The sequence below is a fragment of the Panthera uncia genome, chromosome B1, assembly GCF_023721935.1.
Source record: "Panthera uncia isolate 11264 chromosome B1, Puncia_PCG_1.0, whole genome shotgun sequence".
Classification (NCBI taxonomy): domain Eukaryota; kingdom Metazoa; phylum Chordata; class Mammalia; order Carnivora; family Felidae; genus Panthera; species Panthera uncia.
Genome location: NC_064811.1, coordinates 3,312,852 through 3,337,429, shown reverse-complemented (window position 1 = coordinate 3,337,429; position 24,578 = coordinate 3,312,852). Strand labels below are relative to the sequence as shown.

Sequence of the window (24,578 nt, the reverse complement as noted above, 5' to 3'; positions counted from 1 at the left end):
GGCACCGGGCGAGGCTGCGGGCCGCGGCTGAACCAGCAGAAGAGTCTCTGGGGCCGGCACGTCTCCACCCGGACTCTCCAGAAGGTCACGTGGCAGCTGCCATCCACACGCCCGAGGAAGGGCAGGGCCAACCCCTTCCCGGCACACCGAAATAGACTCCCACCAACCCCCAAAGGTGCACCTGTTTCCCCGGGCGTCCGGGAAAGGGACTTTGGAAAGACACGGGCGGGGGTGGAGGGGCCGGGCCCATCTCCTGCCCCCGTGTGCCCGGTGCGGGCAGCGCGACCCCACGGCCCGTGTGCTGGGACTGCCCGGCACAGCCCCACAAACAGGGGGCTTCACGTGCGACATTATGTTCCCGCAGTTCCGGAGGCCGAAAGCCCCAGATCTGCGTCCACAGGGCCGCACGCGCTCCCTCTGGAGGCTCCCGGGGAGGATCCCTCCCCGCAGCTTCCGGCTCCGGGGGCTCCTGGCCACGTCACAACAACCTCTGCCTCTTTCTTTACGTGGCCTCTCCCCGCGTGTCCACGTGCCCGTCCCCTCCTGTCTCTGGTAAGCGCGCCAGTCACCGGATTTGGGGCCCGCCCTGGTCCCGGATGACTTCATTTCCAACCCTATCTTGATGACACCAGCAAAGACCCTTACTCCCAATAAGGTCACGTGCCAAGCTTCTGGGTGGACATGACTCGGGACGGACCTTTTGAATCCACTGCACGGCCCCAACGTGCCAGAGGGGAAACTGAGGCTCGGGAAGGACGCTGGTCGTGAACGGTGGTGCCGGGGCCCTGGGGGGTCCAGCTGACGCGCTGCACGTCCTCAGAGCCCCTCTGCCGGCTTCGGTCCCGGAGTTATACGCGCACAGTAAGCGCAGGCCTGGGCCCAGCATGTGGCCACAGGGGACCCACAGGTGTGTGCACACCGGTCATCAATAACCAGCACCGGATCCACCGTTAAGAGGCTTTGGGGTGACACCAGCGGCCCTTGGTGCAGCGCTGGGCGGGCCGAGGGACCCCTGAGAAGGTACCCGGCAGGAAACACCCCATCCCACCAGCTCTAAAGAGTCAGGCGCAGGTGCTGGCGGCCGGGATGGGGCTTTCCTCACCTAATCTGACTGCCACCCGTCGCCACGGTCTGACACGTCCTCCTCCCCACCTGGTCGATGGGGCTGGTGTCCCTCAGGCCACCGCAGGAAACCCCCAGGGCTGTCTGGGCCGTCACTACCGGGCCCCGTGGGACCCACACGTGAGCACAAATCATCCATCCGGGGCACAGGGTTATAGCCTCTTTGGCTCATAAACGAGAGGAGTTTCCTGTTCCCCGATTCTGCCGTCCATGCTCTGCGTCCCCGTGCCCAGCTCCGCACAGAAACGAGGATGGTGACCACGACCTCAGCGCCCCTCTGAGCACCCAGCAAGTCCCAAGTGCTGCTCCATACCCGAGACAGGAGCCATCGTGTCCCTGTTGTCTCCAAGAGGAAACTGAGGCAGAGAGACAGGCGGGGTGCAGCCGGCTCTGGTGAGCAGGAGGGGGCTGTGGGCTGTGAGTCGGGGGGTCCGGCAGAGCCCTCTGCGAGTGACCAGTGCCCCAGAGGGCGCCCCGGAGGAAGGGGCCGGTGGACACGCAGAGGCCGAGGGGCAGCTAGTGGCTGGACACGGGGAAGGAACAGCCTGCGTGAGGCTGGACAGGAGACGTTCTAGGAGTGCGGAGGGCCCCCGCTCCATGAGGCTGGGGTGCTCGCTGCGGTGGGAAGGCGGGCAGGGGCCAGCCTCTGTCTTACGCCCTCTCTGAGCCTCTCAGCCCCGGGTCCCCTCCTCAAAGTCACCCCCAGGGACCCCCAAGGCCGCATACCTTCAGTCCACCTCGGCCGGGGGCCAGAATGCCCACGAGGAGGGCCATCTGCCCCAATGCTGTCGGATCAGCCTCCCAGGAGAGGGGGGCCGCATCACGGTGGGGGCTCCGTGGACTCTGGGACCCTCGGGCAGAAATCACAGTGCAGGCCCGGGCTCCGTTCTTCTCCAGGTGTCTGTCCCGGCCCCCCGCTGCCTGGGCCCTGGCACCGATCACCCCACGGAGCCCCGGCCCCACTGCACCGTGCGCCCCCATCTGCAGTGGCCGTCAGGTCCCCGGGAGGCTGTCCCTGGTTCACGGGGACACTGAGGGTGGAGACAACCCTCACCCACAGAGGCCCGGGGTCCAGAGACTAATGGCTTCCTCCTCCACAGCCTCAGGTGGGCTCCCCGGCTCGAGGCGTGGAGGGGGTGCCTTCGCCCTTCCCCTTCCCCACTGGCTCTGCAGCGGGCAGGAGGCACCATGTGGCGGGCGCCCAACGGGAGGGAAGGTTATAGATTCCCAGCCTCGTGGGGGAGTCTCACCCCTTGGCCTGGGCCTCAGCCTTCAAGGTCAATCATGTGGTCTGAAGGCCAGGGACCGGGACCCCGACGGGTTTACGCTAGTTTGCAATTTGCACATCCCATCCTGGGGCTGTGACCAACGGGGCTTTGGGGGAACCACCCTCTCCCCTCCCCAGACCCCGCAGGATGAGCCCCTCTTTTCCTCCGAAGATGTGAGGTGAGCAGGTGAGGCTTCCGCCCCGCCTAGAAACTTCCAGCCAGAAGCTCAGAAGAGTCGAGCCGACAGGCAGAGCGGGGCCGTGACACCCACCGACCTCGGGATCAAGGGCCCTGGGAGCAAGCTCCGGGCTCCGTGTCACTGGCCAGCGGCTTCCCAACTGTTCCCACGCCAGCACACAAATCGGACGTGTCCCCCAGACAGGGGTCCCGGGGGACAGGTGTGCATGTACCTTTCCGGAGTCTACCCCGGGGAACAGAGCACTCTCCTGCCCGGTAACTTCCTGTTTGCTCACGTGGCTGGTTTTGGCCAGTGACCCTCGGGCGGAAGTGACCGCGTGCAGCCGTGCCTACAGGCCTCACACGTTTCCGCCTGTCCTATCGAGCTGCTGCCTCTGAACAAGGAGAACGTTCCCGCGCCAGCGTGCTGCTCCCAGGAGGAAGGTTCGAACGAGAGCAGGGCCACCACGTGGAGCCCCAGCCAGCCACGGGCCCTGAGCCAGGGTGTGGGGCTCTGCGCGCTGGGCTGCGTGCTCCACGGTGCGTAAGCTTCCCACGGCGGCTGTAACAGACGTTCTGGAACCGGGGTGCTTACCGCGGTTCCGGAGGCCCGGAGTCCAGAATCGGTACCGCTGGGCTGAAATCAAGGTACCCGCAGGGCTGCAGCCGTTCTGGGGACAATCTGCCCCCCCTGCCCCCCTTCCAGCCTCCGGGGCAGCCGGCCCTCACTGCCTGTGGCCTCATCACCCCCATCCCTGCCTCTGCGGTCACGTGTTCTTCTTTTCTGTGCGTCTGTCCCTATAACCTCCCTCCGCCTCCTCTTCTAAGAATAACCGTGATCACATTTAGGGCTCACGCGGCTAATCCAGGATAATCCCCCCATCACAACATCCTTCCTTTAATCCCATCTGCAAAAACCGCCTCCCAAATACGGCTGCACTCCTAGGTCCCGTGGACAAAGACGAGGTACAGTTTGCAGGGCTCATTCCTCGGTCACCACACACAGCCGTGGTTTATGCCGTGCGTAAATACATAGCTATTGGTTTTCACCAAACAATACCTACTTTTATCACTCGCGACGGGCACTGCCGTTTCTCTAGCCAGTCCCCCTTCTTACATAACCAGTGCCGATGTGACCCACTGAACTGATTTCACGCCCACAAATGGGTCGCCACCTGCCGCGTAGAAACTTCTAGCCCAGCATCCACACCTGCCAGGGAGGGGGGCCCGAGTGAAACAAAGTGATCGAGAGAAAAGAGAGAAAGGTGCTCTTTCTGCACAGCGCGGGTGGGCGGGGCTGACAGGTGCCCGGAAGGACACACGCACGCTCGAGGATGTGGTCCCGGCCACCCTGCCTCGTGGACAGTCCTCCCCTGCCACCCACACAGCAGCCCGCACCCCAGGAGCAGTCGGGTGCATCAGGCGGCTTGGGAAGGGGCTCCGACCAAAAAGGAAAGGAGTGTGTGGTCCCAGGAGGCCCCAGCATCTCCGCCAGTGAGGATCCTATGGGCTCCCTCCCCCTCCTCCCGGCACACCCCTGCCCCACATTCCGGCATGATCCTTCACTCCCCACCAATCACTGCTCTGTTGTTCACTCACATCTGCTTAAAAGACGAGAAACAAATGAGATCGGAGCCTGGAACTTTCCAGCAGATGGTACAGATTCTCAAGGTGACTTTAAAGGAAAGAAGACACCGACGCTTTTTCAGGGGCATAAAAATTGGGGTCTGGAGGGATCTGCGACACCGTCCGGGCCCTGAGCAAGGATTTCTAGGGCCCAGCCCCGGCCTCTCCTGAGCATTCAGCCCCCAGAGCCAGATGCATGCTGCACACCTCTGCCTGGAAGCCCCCGGCAATCCATAGCAGGGAAAAGAGAATGCCGCGCCCGTCTTCGTCCACCTGCCACTTCCCTCGCCTCCCCTTCTGCAACTCGGGCCACCCTGGGTGTGCAGCCAGCTCCGTCATCGCTGAGCAGCTGGGTGACCTTGACCCAGAGACATAAGCTCTCTGAGCCTCAGCCTCCTTGTCCGTAAAAGGGGGATGCCTACCTGCCGGGTTGCAGGGAGACCAATGACAGGTTGTAGGTGAAGGCACCTGGTGCCCAGCCTGGGAGACGGTGGCGCTTGCTAAATGACGTCTGTCCTTCCCAGCTGGTGACGGCATCAGGTTTCCGCAGCTGCGGTGACAAATGACCCCACACTGGGGGGCTTGAACGGCAGACACCTGTGCTCTCACTGTTCGGGAGGCCGAGCCCCCGAGTCAGGGCATCAGCAGGGCTGGGCTCTAAAATCTGAAGGGGAGGGGCACCTGGGTGGCCTGTTGATTAGGCGTCCGACTTCGGCTCAGGTCACGATCTCACGGTTTGTGCGGCTCGTGGGTTCCAGCCCCGCATCCAGCTCTGTGGTGACGGCTCGGAGCCTGGAGCCCGTTTCGGATTCCGTGTCTCCCTCTCTCGCTGCCCCTCCCCCCTTCACACTCTCTCTCTCTCTCTCTCTCTCTCAAAAATAAACATTAAAAAATGAAAGTAATAAACAAAGAATCGAACAAATTCTGCCGGCTTCCGAACGAGACAGAGAAAGCTTCGGAGGGGCAGTGGGTCCGGCGGAGGGGTCAGCAGCTGGGAAGCCTGGGGCCACGGGAAGCTGCAGGAGGCCCAGGGACACCTCGGTGGCCCCGAGAGCCGCCTGTAGGGCAGACCAGCCACCGAGAAGGGTGGGCTGGGGGGGGGCGGCGTGTTTCTGCCAGCCGGGCTACTGTGCCACCGACACCCTTGGACACGCACACCCCCCCCTGGCCCGTGGGGGTGCCATCCCGCACCGAGATCGCCGGGGAGCCACCCCCGGCCTGACAAAGCGCAGTCCACACACCCATCCGCCTCCCGAGTCAACAAACACAGATGAGCAGCCGATAGGAAAATAGGCAAAGGAGGGACAGGAAATCTGCGGAGGCACACGTGGCCCGGAAATGGAGAAAGGGCTCTCAGCGCCCCCAGTCCCCGGGAAGGCAGCTCAAAGGTGGGGGGCGGGGGCTTGCTTCCCATCCTCTCGGCAAATAGGAACAGACACGCTGCCCGGCGCCGGGCTGGGAGGGGACGGGACCGGGAACTCAGGCCTCCTTTGGGCAAAGGCAGAAATCGGGACGGCCCTGGGGAGAGCAGTTTGGTGGAAGTTACTTCCATTTAGCACTTCCGGCCCCGGCCATCTGTCGGGTCTGCACGGGCGCAGACACCTCCGCGGGGCTCGCGGCGAGTCGGAACACGCGTGTGGCCAGCGGGCCCGCGTGCCTCCCGCGCGGCCCGAACCCCCTCACCCCTCGCCGGTTCCTCCCCCCGTGTGAGCCAGCACGGGACGCAGGGTGGGACCCCTGGGGCTTCCACGAGCCAACGCGCTAGCCAGCGAATGGACCGACGCAGACAGGCCGCTGGACGCGCTCCGGGGAAAGGGGCGATGTGGGTCCCGCACGCGGCCACTCCTCCATCCAGCGCCCGGCACCTCGCCGGCCTCAGTTTCTCTTCTGTGCACCGGGGACACAAACGGCGCCCATCCCCGGGAGGCCGTGGGGAGGGAAACCCAAGAGCCACGCGTAACGTGCCCCGTGCGGGCCCGGCGCCCGGGCCCTGCTGAGGGCGGGACCACGGGACGGTCATGAGGCCACCGGCCGCAGAGCTGCTGATGGGACCGTCAGATCAGGACCACATACCCGTGGCCACCGCAGATGATTCACAACAGGCGAAGTGGAGTAGCCCGGGGGGGCCACCAGCAGGTGGATGATCAACAACGGAATACTGTTCGGCCCGAAAGAGGAAGGAAATTCTGACGCACGCCAGGCACGGATGAACCCCGGAGACACTCGGCTCAGTGCAAGGATCCCACTTCCACGAGGGGCCGGAGGGGTCAGATCCGCCGACACAAGTGGACGGTGGGGACCGGGGGCGGGGAGCCCCGCGTCAGTCCGGGGACGCAAAACAGTTCTGGGGAGGAGGGTGAGGACGGCCTCACGACAACGTGAATGCGCTTAGGCCACTGAGCTGGACACCCGGAAATGGTGAAAATGGTGAATTTAATTTAATTACGCAACGAAAGCAAAACGTGCCAGTCGATGCTGTGCCCAGGGCGGCAAACCCCCAAAGCACGACGGAGGGGGGGCCCCAGCCGCCGCCTGCCGCCCACCGTGGGGTCTGCTCCGTGGGTCAGCGTCCCTGCGTCCCAGACAACGGGGCGCCGTGAGGGGGCCGACCAGGGCGGGCCTATGAATCACGCTCCCGGGACCGGGGAAGCGGGGGAATGAAGGGGCGGCATGTTTTCCAGCTCAGTGTGGATAAATTTACACCTCAGCGCCTGGGCCCTGCAACTTTCCCAAGCACGGGGCTGTGTTTCCCAGGGAGCCCCAGGCCACCCCGCTCTCATGCGGACGCTGTCCCGGTTCCTGGGAGCTGCGGCCCGGGGTCATGCCCACCCCCTCCCCACAGCTCAGGCCTCTGGGCTGCAGCAGATGTGTGCTGGCTCTGGGGCGGAGGGGTGGGGGGAGCACGGCGGGGGCGGAGAGGGGCGGGGGAGAGGTGCCGAAGTGCCTCCTGTGGGATCCCTGGTCGAGGGAGGGGGACAGAAAGGGCACAGATGCACCCAGACACGAGGACACACAGGTGCATCGGTGGGGGGTAGGGGGAGGTCAGGGAGAGCCAGCTGGAGGTCACCCAAACGCTGGCTGATGGAGGGGGGAAACGCAAGGGAAGGCGGGCCCCTGAAGCAAATTTGCAGGGGTGGGAGGAGGGACCCCTAGGAGCTCAGCGCCACGGCCCGGGCACCGGTGCTCACGAGGAGGTGACGGGCAGTGGGGTGGGGAGGGGCCGGGTCTCAGCCCCTCGGCCGAGCCCCGGAGTCCGCCCCCCGATGCAGAAATCTGGATTATGCCCGAGGAAGTGGAGAAGAACGGGTATGTGCACCCCTGTGGCCAAAAGCAGCCAGGTGCCCATCAACAGACGAACGGCGAAGCACAACGCGGTCCACCCGATGGAGCGTCTCCCAGCCTGGAGCAGGAAGGACCTGGTGACACCTGCCACCATGTGGACGGACCTGGAGGACGTTACGGTCAGTGCAGCGAGGCAGCGGCAGAGACAAACACCGTGTGACTGCACTTCTGAGGTCCCCAGAGCATCAGATGCCCGGCGAAGGCAGAATGGAGGTCGCCAGGGGCTGCGGGCGGGGCGCACAGAGAATCAGTTCAGGGGACACGGTTTCCGTTGGGGAGATGGAGACACCCTGGAGACGGAGGGTGGTGCAGGTTTCACAAGAATGTGAATGTCCTTGACACCAATGTAGGTTCTACATTATGTGTATGTTATCTCAATTTAAACATGTTAAACACACAAAACAACAAAACGGGAAACACTGTCCACCTGGTGGAGGAAAGAGAGAATGTGGTCAGCGAAGCACGGAGAACCCGCTCAGAGCCACCCGCGGTCGCTGCGATACTGCTTGCCATAGAAGCTTCCGGAAGGTCGAGGAGACAAGCACGGGGTGCCACCTGAGGGTCCATGCGGAGGCAAGAGCCGGGAGAAAATACCGCAGTGGGGCCTGGGGGCATTCCTGTGTTGCTGGGAGTCACAGATTTTTCCTTTTCTGCTCATCAGTCGGCTTTTGCAAAACTGGATGCTCGGGGCCCCCCTGTAAGGTCCCCTCTGGCCAGAGTGGTACCCAGATGCGTGTGGGAGGCAGTGGAGGGCTGGTGACAGAGTTTAGCAGAGAGGCAGGCTCCGGCTGGCCAGTTAGGCGGGCGTCAGGCAGGGGTCAGGCGGGCTTCAGGGAGCCCAGAGGCCGCTGGGAGGTGGCGAGGACCAGGACACTTCCCGTGAGCACAAATGGGGCCTGGGTGTGTGAACCGTGTCTTTTAAAGCCTCTTTTCTCATTGAAATCATTGGGGTCACCTGCTGCGGGGCAGGTGGGCGGGCACTGCTCCTCTAAGGTGATCCCACCCGGCTTTGAGCTCAGCCGACCTCCACCCTGCCCCCACCCATCCCCCTTCCCTCTCCCCCCACCCCCAGCCATCTCAGGGCGGGGGGTGGGGCCCGGGGCCCAGGGCACAGGCAGCCCTGACTCTGGCCCTGTGGCCTCAGCGTCCTGCCTCCCCCACCTCCACCCCAGAGCCCTGAGTATTTCCGAGGATTCTGGAAAAACTAACGGTGTCACAAACACCCCAGAGCTGGGAAGAAACATGAGCTACAATCTTACGGAAGACCCATGGGGACCCGACAGTCCGGGCCCGGACGTGCCCTGCAGTTAATTACCAGCCCACCGTCCTCCTTCGCCAGACCACGGCCACATGGGGCCTGGTTCAGCGTTTGCCTGCAATTCATTTCCCTTTGCCAGAAGCTCGTGGGCACGCAGGGAAGTGGCCTTTGCCAGCCACGAATGCGACTCGGGTCTCTTTGTTCAAGCTGAGTCAAGTAATCGATATCTGAATAATTCAGCAGTCGCACAGGACACCGCGGGGGAGGGTGGATCCGCTGTGCTCAGTATTCGGGGCAGGTCCCTCGCGGGTCTGCACACGGGAGCCCCGTTTGCCAGCGTGATTCTGGGTTCTAAGTAGGAGGACCGTTGTCGACGACGCTCTCAGCGCACTGGCTCGCCCTCCTTTCCTCCGCATTCCAAATTTGCTGACGTTCGGCCGTGTGTCGCACGGTTCCATCACCTCGGACAGAGAGCGGACGAGTGTCTGAACAGGAAGGGGTACGAACAGCCCGGCACCTGCCACGGAGCTCAGAGGCCGGGGAGGGGCCCAGCTCCTCCGTGGCAGCGGTGGTGGGGCGGCCCCTCCTTGCCCGCCGGTCAACACTCCCCTGCTGCTGCCACGGAGGCCAGTGACCGTCCCCACCCACCGCCAGCCACAGACGTCCGCTGCCAAACTGCCGCGGTCCCTGGAGTCGGGCATGCCGTGGGGAATGGAGAAGGTTCTACTCCAGAACTGGGACAGCCGCGGCCTGGCTGTCACCAGGGTTTCGGACTGGCCCGAGGCCCCTCCCTGGTCTCTGAGTCCCGCTGGTCTAGGTGGCACTGAGGCACTAAGGCCTGTGCCTGTATGGTCCCCTGCCAGCCTCCCTCGCCGGACCGGACTTCCAGACGGTGGGAGTCTGGGGGACCTCATGTCGCTGCCCCAGCAGCCCCCGGCCGGGGAGAGTGCCATAGTCATTGAGATGGCTCTTCACCTCAGACGCAGCAGGCACATGCCCTTGTCACCTGTGTCCCCTGGCTTCACAGAGCCACAGATTTAATGACATGGGGAAAGCCTGAAAAAGGGCTGCTTCTGCTATTCTCAGGAGAGCTGTGGACAGGCTGCGGGGTCAGCCTGCTGCGTGGGGGGGGGGGGGGGGTCCGGGCTTCTAGAACAGGGGCTGGCCGGCACGCCCAGCCTCTCTCCCGCCCGGCCGGTGCCACCTCCCTCCCCGAGATAGCACCCCTGTCCCTGAGCCCTCAGAGGAGGTTGACCCCACGTGACCCTCGAGGAACCCCAGTCCAGAGGGGCCAAAGAGCCACGGAAGACAGCTCGGCAGCAGGTGGGGAGGACGAGGAGGGGCCTCAGCACAGCGTCCCTTCTGTTGTTCCCGCCTCCCTCTCCCCTGCACGGGAACCCGCAAGCCCTCCCTGACCCGGGCACGCCAGCTCTTGGGCAATATCTCTCTTGCAGGGGTTGTGACACCCACAGCCCCCTAAACCTGGCCTGGCCTGGCATCACCGGCTGAGTCGCCAGCACCCTGGACCCCAGCAGCCCTGTCAGAAGACGCAGGGTCTGTGCCTGCGGAAGCACGAAGTCCTCCCTCTCCCCTCCTCTCCCCTGTGCCTCTTCAGCCCCTCACATGCTCCCTGAACACCACCTGCGAGCGCGATGCCAAACAGGCGCGGGAGACCACGTACAGGAGAGGCAGACAGGGCTGTGGGGCCCTGGCACCTTACCCAGGGCCTAACCTGGGGCACCGACACCGGTGGAGTTTCTCCAGCACACCCTCCAGTCTCTCCTCCAGGGCTCTGTGCCTGCTGCGGGGCGCCCTTCTCCCCACGGCTTTGTCTGGCTAACACCTACTTGCTTAATGCCACCTCTTCCAGGAAGCCTGCCAGGATTTCTCTCTCCGAGCAGCTTCACTAGCCGGCTTCTCTCTGTCCCCAGAGAAGTGCTTTCTCATGCTGTGTTTTCATCACATACCGTCTGGCTTTCTCATTATGCCTGGACGAGGAACTAACTCAGGGTCACCTCCAGCACCTGGCCAGCAGATCGATACACTCAAGTGAAGCCACCGCCTCTGCCCCCCCCCTTCCCCCATGGACGCTGGGCTGGTTGGCTGCGGGTTGGAAGATGCTGCCGTGCCGCCCACGGGACCCAGGGCAGGGCCCCCTCCTTTGGGGCAGAGAGAAGGGTCTTCTACGAAGGGGGTGTCCTTCCTGATATCAGTCCCCCCACCAGGGAGAGGCAGGTCCTCACAGAGGAAATAGGAAGTCAGTCAAGAAGGTCCAGGAAGGGAGGCATCAGAGCCCCGAGCAGGACATCAGTGCTGGTCCCCAGGCCACTGGGGCGGGGCAGAAACGGCCCTCAGGACCCCACTTTCTAGCAAGATGCCCTTTCCAAGGTACCCACCTTGGAGGCTGTGGGTCCTATTTTAAGAAAAGCAACGGTTTCTGTATAAGACCCTTTCAGAATGTTTCCTACCCTGTCCCCAGGGCTCTGGGCAGTGACAGCCACCGCCGACACCCCAGCCCAGCCGCAGCCCAGCCATCAGAGCGTCAGGAGCCCCCGGCCTCGGCCAGCCGAGGTGTGGAGGAAAACCCCACACGCACATGAACCAACGCAGGCTCTGAGCTCAGGGACGGGTCACGCAGGGTCGCAGAGGGTCCCAGGAGGCGTCGGCGGGAAGCTGACCCACATTTGGTGCAGATCACAGGAGGCACGTCACAGGTCAGAGGGAGCCCAGAGTCCAAGGGGAACGCCCGAGGGCAAATGCTGGTTCCACCTGCCAGCTGGGGACTCCAGGTGGCCTTCTCCGAGCCACCTGGCTTCCACGTCCCCACCTGCAAAACAGGCATGTGGCCGCCACCCCTCAGTGTCCGGGGGGCCAAATGGCCAATACTTGTCCACTGCTCTCGTTCTCGCCACGGCCGTTCTCGCCACCCCCGAGGCACCTTTTACGGAGAAGCAGGACGATCTGGAGACCTCACGAGGAGACACGTGTCCCTGGGGGAGGCGGCACTGGGGGGGGGGGGGGCGTCTCCCGAGAGCCGGCCAGGCCCGTGTGAACCCCGCCCCCCGTCACCAGCCGCCTGACCTCGCGCACGTCGCGCGTCCCGAGCGAGAGCGCCCTGTGCGCAGCGTGGGAGCCTCGCCCCCGCCCCACGGGGATCCGCGACTTCTCCGCCGGGCCCGGCGTTACTAGATGCTCCGCGAGCAGCAGACATCGATTTTTATTAGACAAATCAATCGCTCCCCCGAGCTCCGGCCGCGGCGGCGGGGGCAGGGGCCCCTGCGGAGACGGGCACAGGCCCGGGCTATATTTAGCTTTTCTGCTGCAGCTCGGCTCTCTCCTCACGGACCACCCTGGAATCTGCTCCAGAGCAGAACCCCCTCCCGTCTGTAACTGCAGCCGACGCACACGCCCGCGTGAAACTCCCGTGCTGGTCACGCGTCGTGCCACCCACCGCCCCACTTCCACGGCGAGCACGCTCCTCCCGAAATGGGGAATGCGTCCCCGGAGCCGGCGCGGGGCCCGGAGAGCCGGGCAGCTGCGCTCAAATCAAGCCTCCCTCGGCCGAACCCTGCCCCTTGCGCGTCCTCAAAGTGGGTCGGCAGGAGCAGCCCGGCGTCAGCCGGGGCGCAAAAGGTGCCCACGACCCTCCCGCGCGCTGCTGCGTTTTCTCCCCGCGCGTCTTCCGTGCGTGCGTCGCGGACACGGAGCGGCGCGGGGGATTCCGCGTCCCCTGCTCCTCACCCGTCGCCAGCACTGACGCGTGGGCTCGCCGACCCCTCATCACCGTCGTCACGACTGCAGGGCACCCCGCCTGGACCGGCGGCTCTCCAAGGAGTGGGGGCTGGGAGCACTGGGGGGCAGGGGGCCGAGACCCTGTCGGGGAGTCAGAGCCACTTTCGGAACAAGATTCAGATGCTGCTTCCCGGGTCCACTCGCACCTCGTCCCGAGGGCACATGCGGCATCGGGACCGGCTGGACACAGGCCAGACGTGAAGTCCAGCCGTCGTCTCTCAAGCCGGACATTGAGGAGACTTGCCCGACTGTGAAGCAAGCCCCTCGGGCCACTAAAAACACATGTTGACATACAAAGGGCTGTTTATTATCCGTCGAGTTAACGAATATCTTAGGATCTTCTCCATCTTGACGTCCGGCTCAGGAAACGCCAATAAATACAACCCATTTAGAAGCGGGTCTGAGAGCCCCCACTGGACGGACAGTGATGAACGTGCCCCACGCTCTGGGGGCGGGACGGGCCACGGTGCACAGCGTGCCCGCCCTGCGCTGGACGACAAACCCGTGTCTGTGCTCCAGAGCCTCTGCAGAAAGAGTCCCGAAGAAGCGATTCCTCTACCAGAGGGCGCGGATGTACTTAAGGCTTGGTGGGTGTGCCTGAAGCTGGCGCCCCAGTCGGCAGTCTGTGACGGGATCCAGCTCATGGGGTTTGGGGAAGTTTAAATTTAGCCGAGTTAAGAGTCGCATTTTTTTTTTTTCCCCCAATGAGAAGTCATCCTCGAAAACCCTCTGCCGGGCTGGAGACCCCACAGGGTGAGGACAAGTGCGGGTCCCAGAAGCGGTGGGCACGGAGGCTGTCTGCCGGATGCTGGGGGATGCCCTCCGCCGCAGGTGCGATCCGGTTAAGGGTCTCGAGACGGGGACCGTCATGGATGGTCCGGGCAGGTCCTGATGCACTCACGAGTGTCCTGGTGGGAGGGAGGCAGGGGAGACGGGCGGGAAGGGATGTGGGGTCGCTGCCCCAGAAGCTGGAAGAGGAAGGAGTGCGTTCTCCCCGGAGCCCCCGGAGTGGTGGCCCCGCTGACACCTTCACTTCAGCCCGGTGACGCTGGGGGGAGCGGCCCGCCGGCCTCCAGAATGGTGAGGAAATTATTGCTGCGCATCGCCCTCCAGTGAGGAGGGGCTGAGTCCCCTCTTCTCCAGCCCCGTGACCTCCAGCCCACGGCATCACCTGCCAGGAGAGCTTCCTGCACTGGGCTGCAACGAGCCCCCCCTAGAGGCCCTCACCGGCCCCCACCCCTCCCCGCCCCGGGGCTCGGGCACATAAGCCACTGCCTGTCCAAAGTCCTCTCGGCTCCTTCAAAGCCTGCTGGCTGAGCCACTGCCCACAAGGGCACAGACAGAGAAGGGACCGCGGTGCAGGAGACCGGAGGCCGAGGGAGGAGGGGAAGAGGCAGCATCGGTGGTGGGACGCGTCATGCCAGCCCTAGGCCTTACAGGCTTCGGGGGGCCCGGCTTGGCCAGGGAGACAGAGCGAGCAGGGAACTAGAGGGCCTGCAGGGGAGAGCAATCAAGGCAGCCCGAGTCCCGGGTGGCCTGCAGACGGGGCACCGCCACCCTTCGTCCCCCAGCACCAGGAGCCCCCACCCACCCAGCACTGGGGACCCCGCCCATCCCGTGCAGTAGCCCGTGGCCGGGCCGCGCCCCACAACACGCTCTGGGCCCTGCAACCACGCCCACACTGCCCTGCACCCACACCCGCCCTGCCCTTTAGCCACACCCACACTGTACCCTACTCCCTCCCCCACTAGGGACAGGCAGGGAGGCGCCTCGCTGGATGCCGGGCTTCTTGTACACATATCGCATTTCCTGATTTCTGCAGCACCCCGGGACGTGTGTGAGGGAGCTGATGCGCGTAACCCCGCACCCACAACTACTCCCCGAGCACTTGGCAGGCCAGGCCCGGATTCAGTGGGAGGCGAACCACTAGATCAGAACGACAAACAAGGAGGCGGAATCGGGGGGCCTCGGAGGCCCACGAGTCGATCTGGGCTTGAACGCGGGGGTGCTGGCACCACGGCAGGACAGAAGACGTTTGCCAGCGCCATGGCTCCGGGCCCACCACTGGCGCGCACAGCTGGTCGCCGTCCTGACTCCTTCCTCACCGCCCGGCCTGACCCCTGCCGTGCGGCTCATCCGCTCTGGCCCCACCGGACGGTCTGCTGATGCCCGGACACCCTCTTTCCCCACCTCCCTGCCTTCGTGCTGAGCCTCCTGCCTCCCCAGTCACCACTCACGTGCCGGTCCTGGGACTCAAGTCCGTGCCCTCTCCTCCAGGAAGCCTTCCCTGATGCCATACGGACGCGATCCCTCTTGTCCTGTCCCCATTCGGCCTCCCACCAGGTTCTGATACACCTGTTCCCTGTCTGTCTGGGTTGTGACCTCCACGGGGAAGGGTCCCTGCCGCCCTGGTCTGCCCAGCGCCCTCCGTGTGTCGGGCACAGGGCTGCGCATCCAGAAACGTTTCTCACGTCTCGGTCCGACCAGCTGCTGCTTTACCTGAGGCGGGTGGGTGAGAGAGGCAGTGGGCAGGGACCCAGAGGGCTGAACAGTGCCTAAGGTGTCGCACGGGCAAGAGGCCCCAGCCGTCACAGGGGCAGCGGGAAGTGTGCTCGGGGTGCCGGGGCCCCGGGTGGGAAACACCGCGGCCACTGCCATCACCTGCCTGCCTGAGAGCAAATCCTGTGTCCCGAGGTGCCCACACCCGGGTGCAGGGCTGGCAGGACCCGGAAGACGCCCCCAACCCCAACGGCACGTGAGGGGTGAGGCCTCCGAGGGTGGAGGCACCTGCCTGGGGGGACGCAGCCAGAGCTAGGACCCAATCACCTCTCCACCAGACCGTCCTATGTCTTCCCACCGACCCCAGAGCCGCTCACGCACCATCCCGAGACCCGGGCTCACCCGGTACCGGGGGAAAGCAGATTGTGTGAGATCCCCCTGCCCCCACCCACCCGGGGGGTGTCAGACTGTGCCCCCAGAACTAGAGAAAGGCCTGGCTCCAGACCCCGCAGACGCAGACCGTCTGAAACCGCACAGATGTTGGGGGTCAGGTCTGACACTGACCACAAGAGAGGAAGGCTGGCTGAGGTCCAAGAGGGCCACGTGAGCAGGGGCGAAGTGGGTTTGGATCCAGGAGCTCGCAGGCTGGAATCCGGGCTGGTGACTTATGGGACACACCACGGACGTCCAGCCCCGGTTTCCCACCCAGTCAGGAAGCTGGGACTAATCAGGAGGAACGCTCAGAACACGGACCATCCGTGCGCAGGCCCCGCCCGGTCGGTGAGCGGGCGCCCTGGCCAGGCGTCCGGAGTCTGGGGCACGACCCCACCGCCCTGGACACCGAGAGGCCCACGTGAGCCGGAGCGGGAGCCCGGAGGTTCTCGGTAAACACCGGCCCCTCCCTGCCTTTCCTCTTCCAACGGGCAGTCCTCGCGCATTCATTATTCACGAAGGTGCTCCCCAAACACCGCCAGGAGCAGGAGGCCCTGGCCGCATGCGTGCACTGAAACCACACAGCCTCGCACCCCTGAGGAGGTCGGGAACAATCCCCCCTTTGCAGACATTGCCTCTCCCTGGGCCTCCCGACCCAGCAGCAGGGAAGGTGGGGAACGTGGGCCGTCGGAGTCGCAGGCAGCAGCTGCCACAAATGGTCACAGACCTACAGGCTTGAAGCAGACGTCATCTCTCACAGGTCTGGGGTTCCGAGTCTGAAATGGGTCCGCAGGGCCAGCTCCTCCTGGAGGCTCCCGGGGAGGACCCCTCGTCCAGCTTCTGGAGGCGCCTGGTTCCTAGGCTCCCAGACCCTCCTCGGTCCCCCCTCCTCTGACCTCTGCTTCGGCCCTCCTCTCCCCTCTCCGCCTCCTGCTTCCCTCTCCTGAGGGGCCTGGATCACGAGGGGCCCACTGGGTAGTCTCCCCAAGGCAAGGTCCTTAACTGAATCCCATCTGCAAAGTCCCTTTCCAACATAGGCCCAGGTTCTGGGGACAAGGACAGGGACATTTCAGGGGGCCATTACTCAGCTCACCACACCATCCCAGACGAGGCATTGGGGGAGGGGCGGGACCTAACCCTGGGTCACACGCAGCGGGGACCAGACACAGGTCCTCAGCAGGAGACCCCAGCCCTGCCCACCGCCCACCAGCTCTGCGGAGGGAGGGCAGCGAAGTCCCCGAAGTCCCCGAGAGAGCGGGGATAGCGTCACAGCCGGTCTGGAGCTCTGGTTGGAAGCCTGGAAGACTGAGGGGGAGGAGCTCCAGCACGGGGGCCGGGGGGGGGGGGGGCAGTGGAGAAAGCGGCAGGAAAAAGGCAAGCAAGGGCGTCTGGGCACCGCAAGCAAGGACAGCATTCTGCACACAGTGGGTGCTCAATAAACAGTCATCGGAACATTCTGGAATGGCTTTGAGCCCTTGAGGGGCTGCTGATGGCTGGGAACAGAGGTGGCCCCAAGCTGAGGCTGGACCATATCCGAAGTACGTGGGAGCCACAGCGGGTGTGGCAGCTGCGGTGACACCTGTCCCCTCCCCACCCCTAGGTCTCCCGTGGCAGACAAGGACGGGAGCTGGCTGACCCCTCCGTGCTGCAAACCCATGCACCACTTTGCTTTGCAACCTGAGGCTCCCCCACAGCACGGTGGACACTCGCTGGCCCTGGACCGGACGGGGGGGACCACGCCCACCCTGCAGGGCAAAGACCCCAGCATCCCACTCCCCCCAACACGGGACTGCCCTGAGGAGCTGCCCACCCATGCGAATGCCCCCACTCTCCCCCCTCCCCTTCTCCCCCCTCATCTTCTCAACCTGTGCCTCCTGGGTCACTCCCCCGTCAGTCTGCCTGGACCCACGTCCTTGTCCCCAGAGGCACCTGGACTGTAGCCATCACAGGGCAAAGCCTGGGGGCGGGGGGAGTCATCCTGATGGATTTGAACCTGAAGTGGGGGCCACGGGGATGGTCCTGGCAACTCCTCCTTCTTGAACTTCACACCCACCTGCAGCCCCAACTGAGACATCATCTTCCGGTAGGATCCTGGGGCCGCCCACGTCCGAGGAGAGGCAGAGGGTCAGAGAGAGGCTCTGGACGCTGGCAAACACTGGAGAAGGCTGGGGTGCTCTTATCGCCACTTTATAGGTGGGGAAACTGAGGGAAAGAGCAGCTAAGCAACCCAGATGCCGGGACCCAACTAGCAGATGACAACTGGGACTGGAGCCCAGGTCAGCCTGACCCCCAAGCCACCGACGGTACTTTCCAAGGCATCAACACGACCTCTCTCGTTGCTTAGAAATCTTCAGGTGAGGCAAATGGCGCACAGAGCCCCCCAAACGCGTCCTGTTCAGTAGAAGCCTGGCTGGGCTGCCACCAGCCTAGGAGCCCACGGAGGCAGAAGGCGCCCAGGACCAGCCCCGGCACCCAGCGGGGCTTGCTGTTGGCTGCAGCCAAGGGAAAGTGAGCGCCACGAAATGCAAAGCACACGTTCCGCCCTCCCCAGTCCTGCCCACGGACAGGGAGGACGCGGGCATCCCGGCTCGGGTACGAGGCAGACGCCCACAGACGTGGCTTCCCTGGCAGGCTGCGGAGAAGCCCCCTTACATCAGGGAGCCTCCGTGTAAAGGCCAAGTGCTTCCTGCCACCGAATTGTCAGACGAGCTCTACGTGGCAGAAAAGGATGATGGGGGCCATGCTTCCCTGAGATGCTGGCTCAGCCTCAAGCTCAGACCATCTCTCTGGGGACAGTGGAGGGGGGACAGGGTTGTCAGAAGCGGGTCACATCCCTGAGGGTGACGGTAGGCCCTGTCTTTACAGACGGGTACGCTGAGGCCCAGAGAGGGAAGACAGTCTGCCCAACGTCACACAGCGGCCCGGGTGGTGGAGCTGGGATTCCCGGGAGCTGAGGCACGACCCATGGGGCTGGATGATGCCAGGGGGGCTGGGCCGGGCGCCGCAGCGGGGACGCGGGGCAGTCGTGACTGCTGCTCTAGAAGGTCTCGGGGACCTGGGGGAAGGGAGAACCAGGGCCAGTGGGGCCGGGCTACAGAGAGGCTTGCGGGCTTGATGGGGTGAAATTCTCCCTCGTGGTCCTAGCCATGTGGATGCGGATCTCTGGGTGGTGCCAGGACCCCAGGCGGGAGCCCCTGGAGAAGGCAGGGGAAAGAGCGTGCCCTCTGGAGGCAGACAGAGCTGGGTTGGAGTCTGGCTCTGCCTCCCTGGCTCTGGGAACGCAGGTGCTACACCTGAACGATGCAAATATGCTTCATGCCCCAGGGGACAAGATGGACCCTGTAGTCCCCCCGTCACTACAAAGCATTATTACAAAATGGCCAAGCCTTATCCAACCCAAACTCTCAGCCACGCATTACTGGGGGGCAGTAAATGGCAGGAAAAGCCAGCTCAGGCAAGCGCAGGGGGCAGTGGGGGGAAGGTGGGCGCACAGAGCCCACCCACGTGGGAAGAGGAGTGTCTGGGCACATGGGGTTCAAGCCCCGGTGTGGCGCGACGCCAGGCGGCCACCAGGCCCTTCTGGGTATTTGCTTCCCCTCCCGTCACGGGGACGCCTCCCTCCGGTCATGGGGACACCCCGGCAGCCCCGAGAAGCACTGTGAGAACTCAGGAGCATCTGGCCGGGCGTGGGGCCCGAGGGAGCATCCCGTGAGCCGTGGCTGCGGTGACACTGAAGTACGGTCCTTCCTGACACCCTAGAGGCCGCGGCAGTGGAAACATCCCCGAGTAAACAGAGACGCTCCGCTCAGGTTGCTCTGCCCCGCGTCCTACCAGCCCTGAGGCCCAGGGCTTTCCGCCCATGCGAGTCGGCACACATCTGGCCGATCCCCTCCGTGGCTCCCAACGTGGTCGTCACCCACAACTGAGCCGCGATCCGAACACCACGGTGTTCTCCTGTGGCAGCTCTTTTAGCTGACTTCTCCAGCCTCTCCCACACGTCAGGACCCGCACCCTCAGTCCCTACCCGAGACCCCCGGGGGAGGCGGCATCGGAGGCACACAGAGGCTCCACAATCAATAATGCCAGCAGGTGACCGAGCTGGAATGTCGACACCCGAGTTCAGTGGAGGCCTTGTCCTGTCCTGTCGAGGCAGGGGCAGAGCAAGGGGTGTGAGGAAGTCCCCGTGTTGGTGCAGAGGGGAGGGACCAGAGTCCTGGTAGCTGCTGCTGTCGGCCACCACGGCTGGCCCCGCCGAGGACCGGTGCCAGGACAGACCCTGCCGGCTGGGGCCCTTCCCACCCTCTTCTGTCATCACCCCGAGGCGCCCATCTCCTCCGCGCAGCTCAGCTCAGCTCTCCCACACTCCAGATGATGCTCTGGGGAGTCAGGGTCCCAGGCGGGTGACCTCTCCCTAAGCGAGGGTGACACTCCCCTTTCTGGGACAGTTAAGACCGGACTCGCCAAGAGTTCATCAAAGTCAAGGGCACCTGGGTGGCTCAGTGGGTTAAGCGTCCAACTTCGGCTCAGGTCATGATCTCACGGTTCGTGGGTCTGAGCCCCGAGTCGGGCTCTGTGCTGACGGCTCGGGGTCTGGAGCCTGCTTCGGCTTCTGTGTCTCCCTCTCTCTCTCTCTCTCTCTCTCTGCCTCTCCTCTGCTCATGCTCTGTCTCTCTCAAAAATGAATAAACATTAAAAAAAAAAAAAAAGAGTTCACCAAAATCAGAACTTGATTCCAGAAAATATGCCATCTAACCCCAAATTAACCTCAACGACAGAATCCAAAGGTCCTGGGTGGCAGGTCAGGGGGTGCCCCTGAACACGAGAGGAAACAGGTCAGACTCAGGGATGCCCCTGCGGAGCCAGAGCGTGCCAGCTGGTTCTCGGGCGAGAAACTGCCCTTTTCAGATGGATTTCTGGGTCAGGATGATTGGTCTTCTGCACCTGATTCTGACAGAGTCATGCAGAGAAGCCAGGCACCAGGGCCCCTGCTTGTGGGAAGCTCCCTAACACCGTCCACCCCCACTCCCAGCCAAAGGACAGCGGCCCCCGCAGAACGGAATGTTCTGGAACTCCCACCAAGTCACGGACTTCGTGTGCCCTGCTTAGACTCGGCAGCACTCCTTGCCCACTTTCACTGCAAAAGGAGAACATACGCAATGAAGAAAACTTGGGAAAGTCGCAGAGGGTATATAAAGACGCAGACGTGGGGAACCTTCTTTGTCCTCTTTCCACGAGAGAGGCCGCTGCGGACGTCATCGTGACGCGTGTCCCCCGGCTTTTCCTCCTTTATTGTGTCTGCAGCCTAGAGATCGCGGATGACGTACAACCCTGCCCTCCGCCGTTGTCTAAATTAAACTCGTCTGCTCAAGCGTTTCTCCCAACGTTAAAACCTCCTCACATACTGTTAACTAGAATGTTCCCCCCACCCCCAGGCCGTGAGCAGCTCCAGCAGGATGCAGACTGTGTTGGTTCTTGTCCACTGCTCTTCCCGGGGGGCCTGGCGCTGTGCCGGGCACACGGCGGGCGTGCGGTAAGCATGAGCCCCCCGAACGAGTGACCGCACGGCGGGCTGGTGTCTCGTCACTCCCCTCCACGTTTAGGCAGCTGCTAACTTCCTGTGGCACTGATGTGAGCACCTTTGCGGCTACCCACAGTGGGTCCTTGTCCACACTCGGGTTAGGTGAAGGGCTGTGTCTCTGTTCCAAATACCCAGGGCTGTGGTAACCAGAGTAGGGGACCGGGGCTCAGGTTCTGGCTCTGCCGCACTCTCTCCTCGACCCTGGACGGTTGCTTTCCCTTCTCCGGGCCTCAGCTTCCCCTCTGTGCATGTGAGTGGGTTTGCTCCCCGACGTTCTCCAGATCCCTCGCAGCTCCGAGATCTTAACCAGGCAGCCATGAACTCAGGACGGTGGAGCCGGCCGCCCAGGCTCTCCACCTGGCCCTGCACCTGTTTGGGGCTGAACCGTGCCTCCCTCCAAATCCACATGCTGAAGCCCTACCCCTGGTAACGCAGAACGGGACTGCCTTTGGAGAGAGGGACTCTATGGCGTAATTCAGGTAACACGAAGCCAGTCACGTGGGCCCCAATCCAGCATGAGCGGCGTGCCCTTGTTAAGAACAGGAAATCTGGACCCAGACACAGACCTAAGGAAAGCCCTGTGAATACAGAGAGAAGAGGTCCGTCTACAAGTCGAGGAGGGAGGCCTCAGCGGGAACCAACCGGGCCCTCACCTTGAACTTGAACTTCCCGCCTCCAGAAGCGAGAGAATAAACGTCTGTGGTTAAGCCGCCCCGTCTGTGGTGCTTTGTTATGGCGGCCCCGGCACATTGATCCAACCGGCCAGGAGCCAGGAGCCTCTGAGCAGCTGGGGATGCCCACCTGCCAGGCCTGCAGCCGCCAGGGACAGTATCTAGGCCCAGACGGAGCACGGGTCTTGCTCGAGGACCTGGCATCCATCAGAGCTGGCCCTGGGGCCCCTCCCAGATCAGGGACTCCCCTCAACCCCACCTCGCCCGCTGTGACCCCCCACAGGCTGCAACGTCAGGAGACCACCACACTCCTCATCTGCTGGCCCCTGTGCCAGCAGGCCAAGGCTACGTGCAGAGCTAAGGGCATTCCCTCCATACCACAGGGAAACTGAGGCACAAGGAACCCGTAGCTAGCGCGTGGGATCTGGATCTAGGTCTGACACAGGATGCCGCCTCTGACAATTTCCCTGGCCACCCAAAATAACAGGCCACAAACCAAGCAGGCAAATACACGGGGCCCTGAGGCCACACCCAAGCCATCTCAAAGGTGACCCACATCATGTAACTGAAGGAAGACGTGCCTGCAGCCTGGTGGCATGGAGGAGGGGAGCCTGTGACCTGGGAAGGTTGTACAGACTCTCTGGCTTTGCCCAAAGGGCCCATCTGGGCAGCTGGATGCCGGACAGAGTGATGCCCACCTACACCTGTTAGCACCAAGCTCTGGGATGATGCCAGTCTTCTTGGCGGGAGAGGGGCATCAGGGCACTTGCCCCCATTGATGATGGAAGCCCCTGACCCGCCAGATGTGCACAGCGGCCACACACGAGAGCCAGGCGCCAGGCACGCGGGACCACCGCTCCCCCCACTGCGTTGTGGGGTGCACATAACGGCCCGGGGACACATCTGGGGCATGAGCCACAGGTGGACGGGAGCAGGCGCGCTGGCATTTCCAAAGGGCTGGGCAAACTCACAAAGACAAGGGAACGTGGCCGCCTAGCAATGACCGTCACAAGCTACTGAGGACCTACTATGTGCAGGGTTTCCCACTCGAATCTCATCCGCTCCAGGTGGCCAGGAATATTGTCTTCACACCCCAGGAAGCCGAACTCAGGAAGGTGCCACCATTCGCCAAGATCACAATTTGCCACCAGGTGGACAGCACGGTTCAAACCCCAGCCCCCTTGCTCGTTGGATTCACGACCCTGCACGGCCCCCGGTGCCCACAGAGCCCCTCTCCCAAGACGACCACAAATGCTGGTGCTCCTTCCAGGGTTCCCCTTGATTACAGGAGGGACCGGAGCCATCAATTATGATCACAGAAAACCTAAAATTACCCTGTGTGCACCCTGTCATTATCCCCACCTGCCATTAGATAAATGTGTCTGCAGGTTCTGCCGGGAGCGCCCCGCTCCCCAGCCACCTCCAGAGAACAGGTTGGCCATTTCAGAAATCCTCTTCTAGAGAATTCTGCCTCCCGCTGCCTGCCATTTGCTCTCAGCCACTCTCCCAACGCCCACTGCCAGTGCGGTCCCTCCTTCCTTGGTTGGAGGGGGAGGGGACTATTTCCCCTGCGAGATGGGTCCCTGGAAACAGCCCTCCTAAACCAAGAGCAGAGCTCGGGGCAAGCACTCGCTAAATGCACACTCCCTCCCTGGTCCCATTTCCCCCCAGCTTGTCCTGGTGGTTTCTGCACCATGGCCAAGGGCCATACTGCAGTCTTTGGCAAGACAGGCTCAGAGGAAAGAGCACAGGAGGCAGGGAGCACCAGGTTTGAATCCCCACTCCGCTGCGTGAGCCGAGCAAGGGACTCAAGCCTGGTGAGCCTCGGTCGCACCCTGAAAAATGGGGTGACGGCCCCTCCCTGCCAGGTAAGGTACGGACCAACCCTCCGCCCAGTGCCAGGCCACAGGAGACTCTCAAATCAGGGGCCCCTCTGGCCGCGCACCAGACTCATGCCAAGGCCTCCCTGCTGTAGGTCTCAGTTTCCCCAAGCGCAGTAGGTGCGGCTGGCTTGTGACGCTGTGGGATTTTCCAGGGCCACACAGAGGCTGTCAGATCCGGTGGGTGCGGCGGGAGGCAGCCTGAGGGACGCGCAGGGGTGCGGGCCCGAGATGCCGAGCGGTGGGAGATGGGGCGGGTCGCACCCACCTGCGGGGTCTGTGCCCCCAAACCTGCAGCTGAAGAGCCCAAGACGCCGGGGGTCGGCCTGACGCCCCCCCCCCGCTCAGGCGGCGCGAGCGCAGCGCAAGGGCGGCACCCCCTGCCGCAAAGCCCCCCAAGTCATCACACCTCTCCGTGGCAGGGTCTGCGGCGGCCCTGCGCCCCACCGCCCGGACCGGGTCGCCTTCTGCAACCTGCAGCGACCCGGGACCCGTGAGAAGCAAAAAAGTGGCGCCTTCCAGACAGCCGGGCGCAGCCACCCGGGCCGGCGCGGTGGGAAGGGGTCTCCGGCCCGGGCTGCAGAGCTGCGCGCGCCGCAGGCGCAGGGGCAGGGGGCTGCGGACCGCCCCTCGGGTTTGCCAAGACCCCGGGACAAGAGTTGGGTGGAGCCACTGGGTGATTTCCCCGGTGCTGCAGGTGCAGCCCCAGAATGCCCCCACAGCCCTCGCTGCGCCGCGACCCAGCTCGGGGACGCGCCGGTCCCTCGGTCCCCACACTCACCTGCACTCATCTCGGCGGCAGCAGGGAGGCGGGCGGTCCGGCGTTGCGGCGGCCCGAGGCTCCTGCCCGCAGGGGCCGCGCCCGCGCGATCGCCAGCCCGCCAGCCCGCGGGTTCCCGGGTCCGCCAGCCCCGGGCAAGGTCCGCGCCCGCC

The 24,578-nt window shown here is 63.9% G+C and overlaps 1 protein-coding gene across 1 annotated transcript in view; it reads right to left on the bottom strand.

Annotated features, from left to right (window-relative positions):
• The window catches only part of ABLIM2 (actin binding LIM protein family member 2), a 138,836-nt gene extending 114,264 nt beyond the window's left edge, over positions 1-24,572 (bottom strand). The window contains exon 1 of the mRNA XM_049632621.1: positions 24,427-24,572. Coding sequence (XP_049488578.1) covers positions 24,427-24,436 — 10 coding nt within the window. The 5' untranslated portion in view covers positions 24,437-24,572. The remainder of the gene's footprint in view (positions 1-24,426) is intronic.
• Between the last annotated feature and the right edge of the window lie 6 nt (positions 24,573-24,578).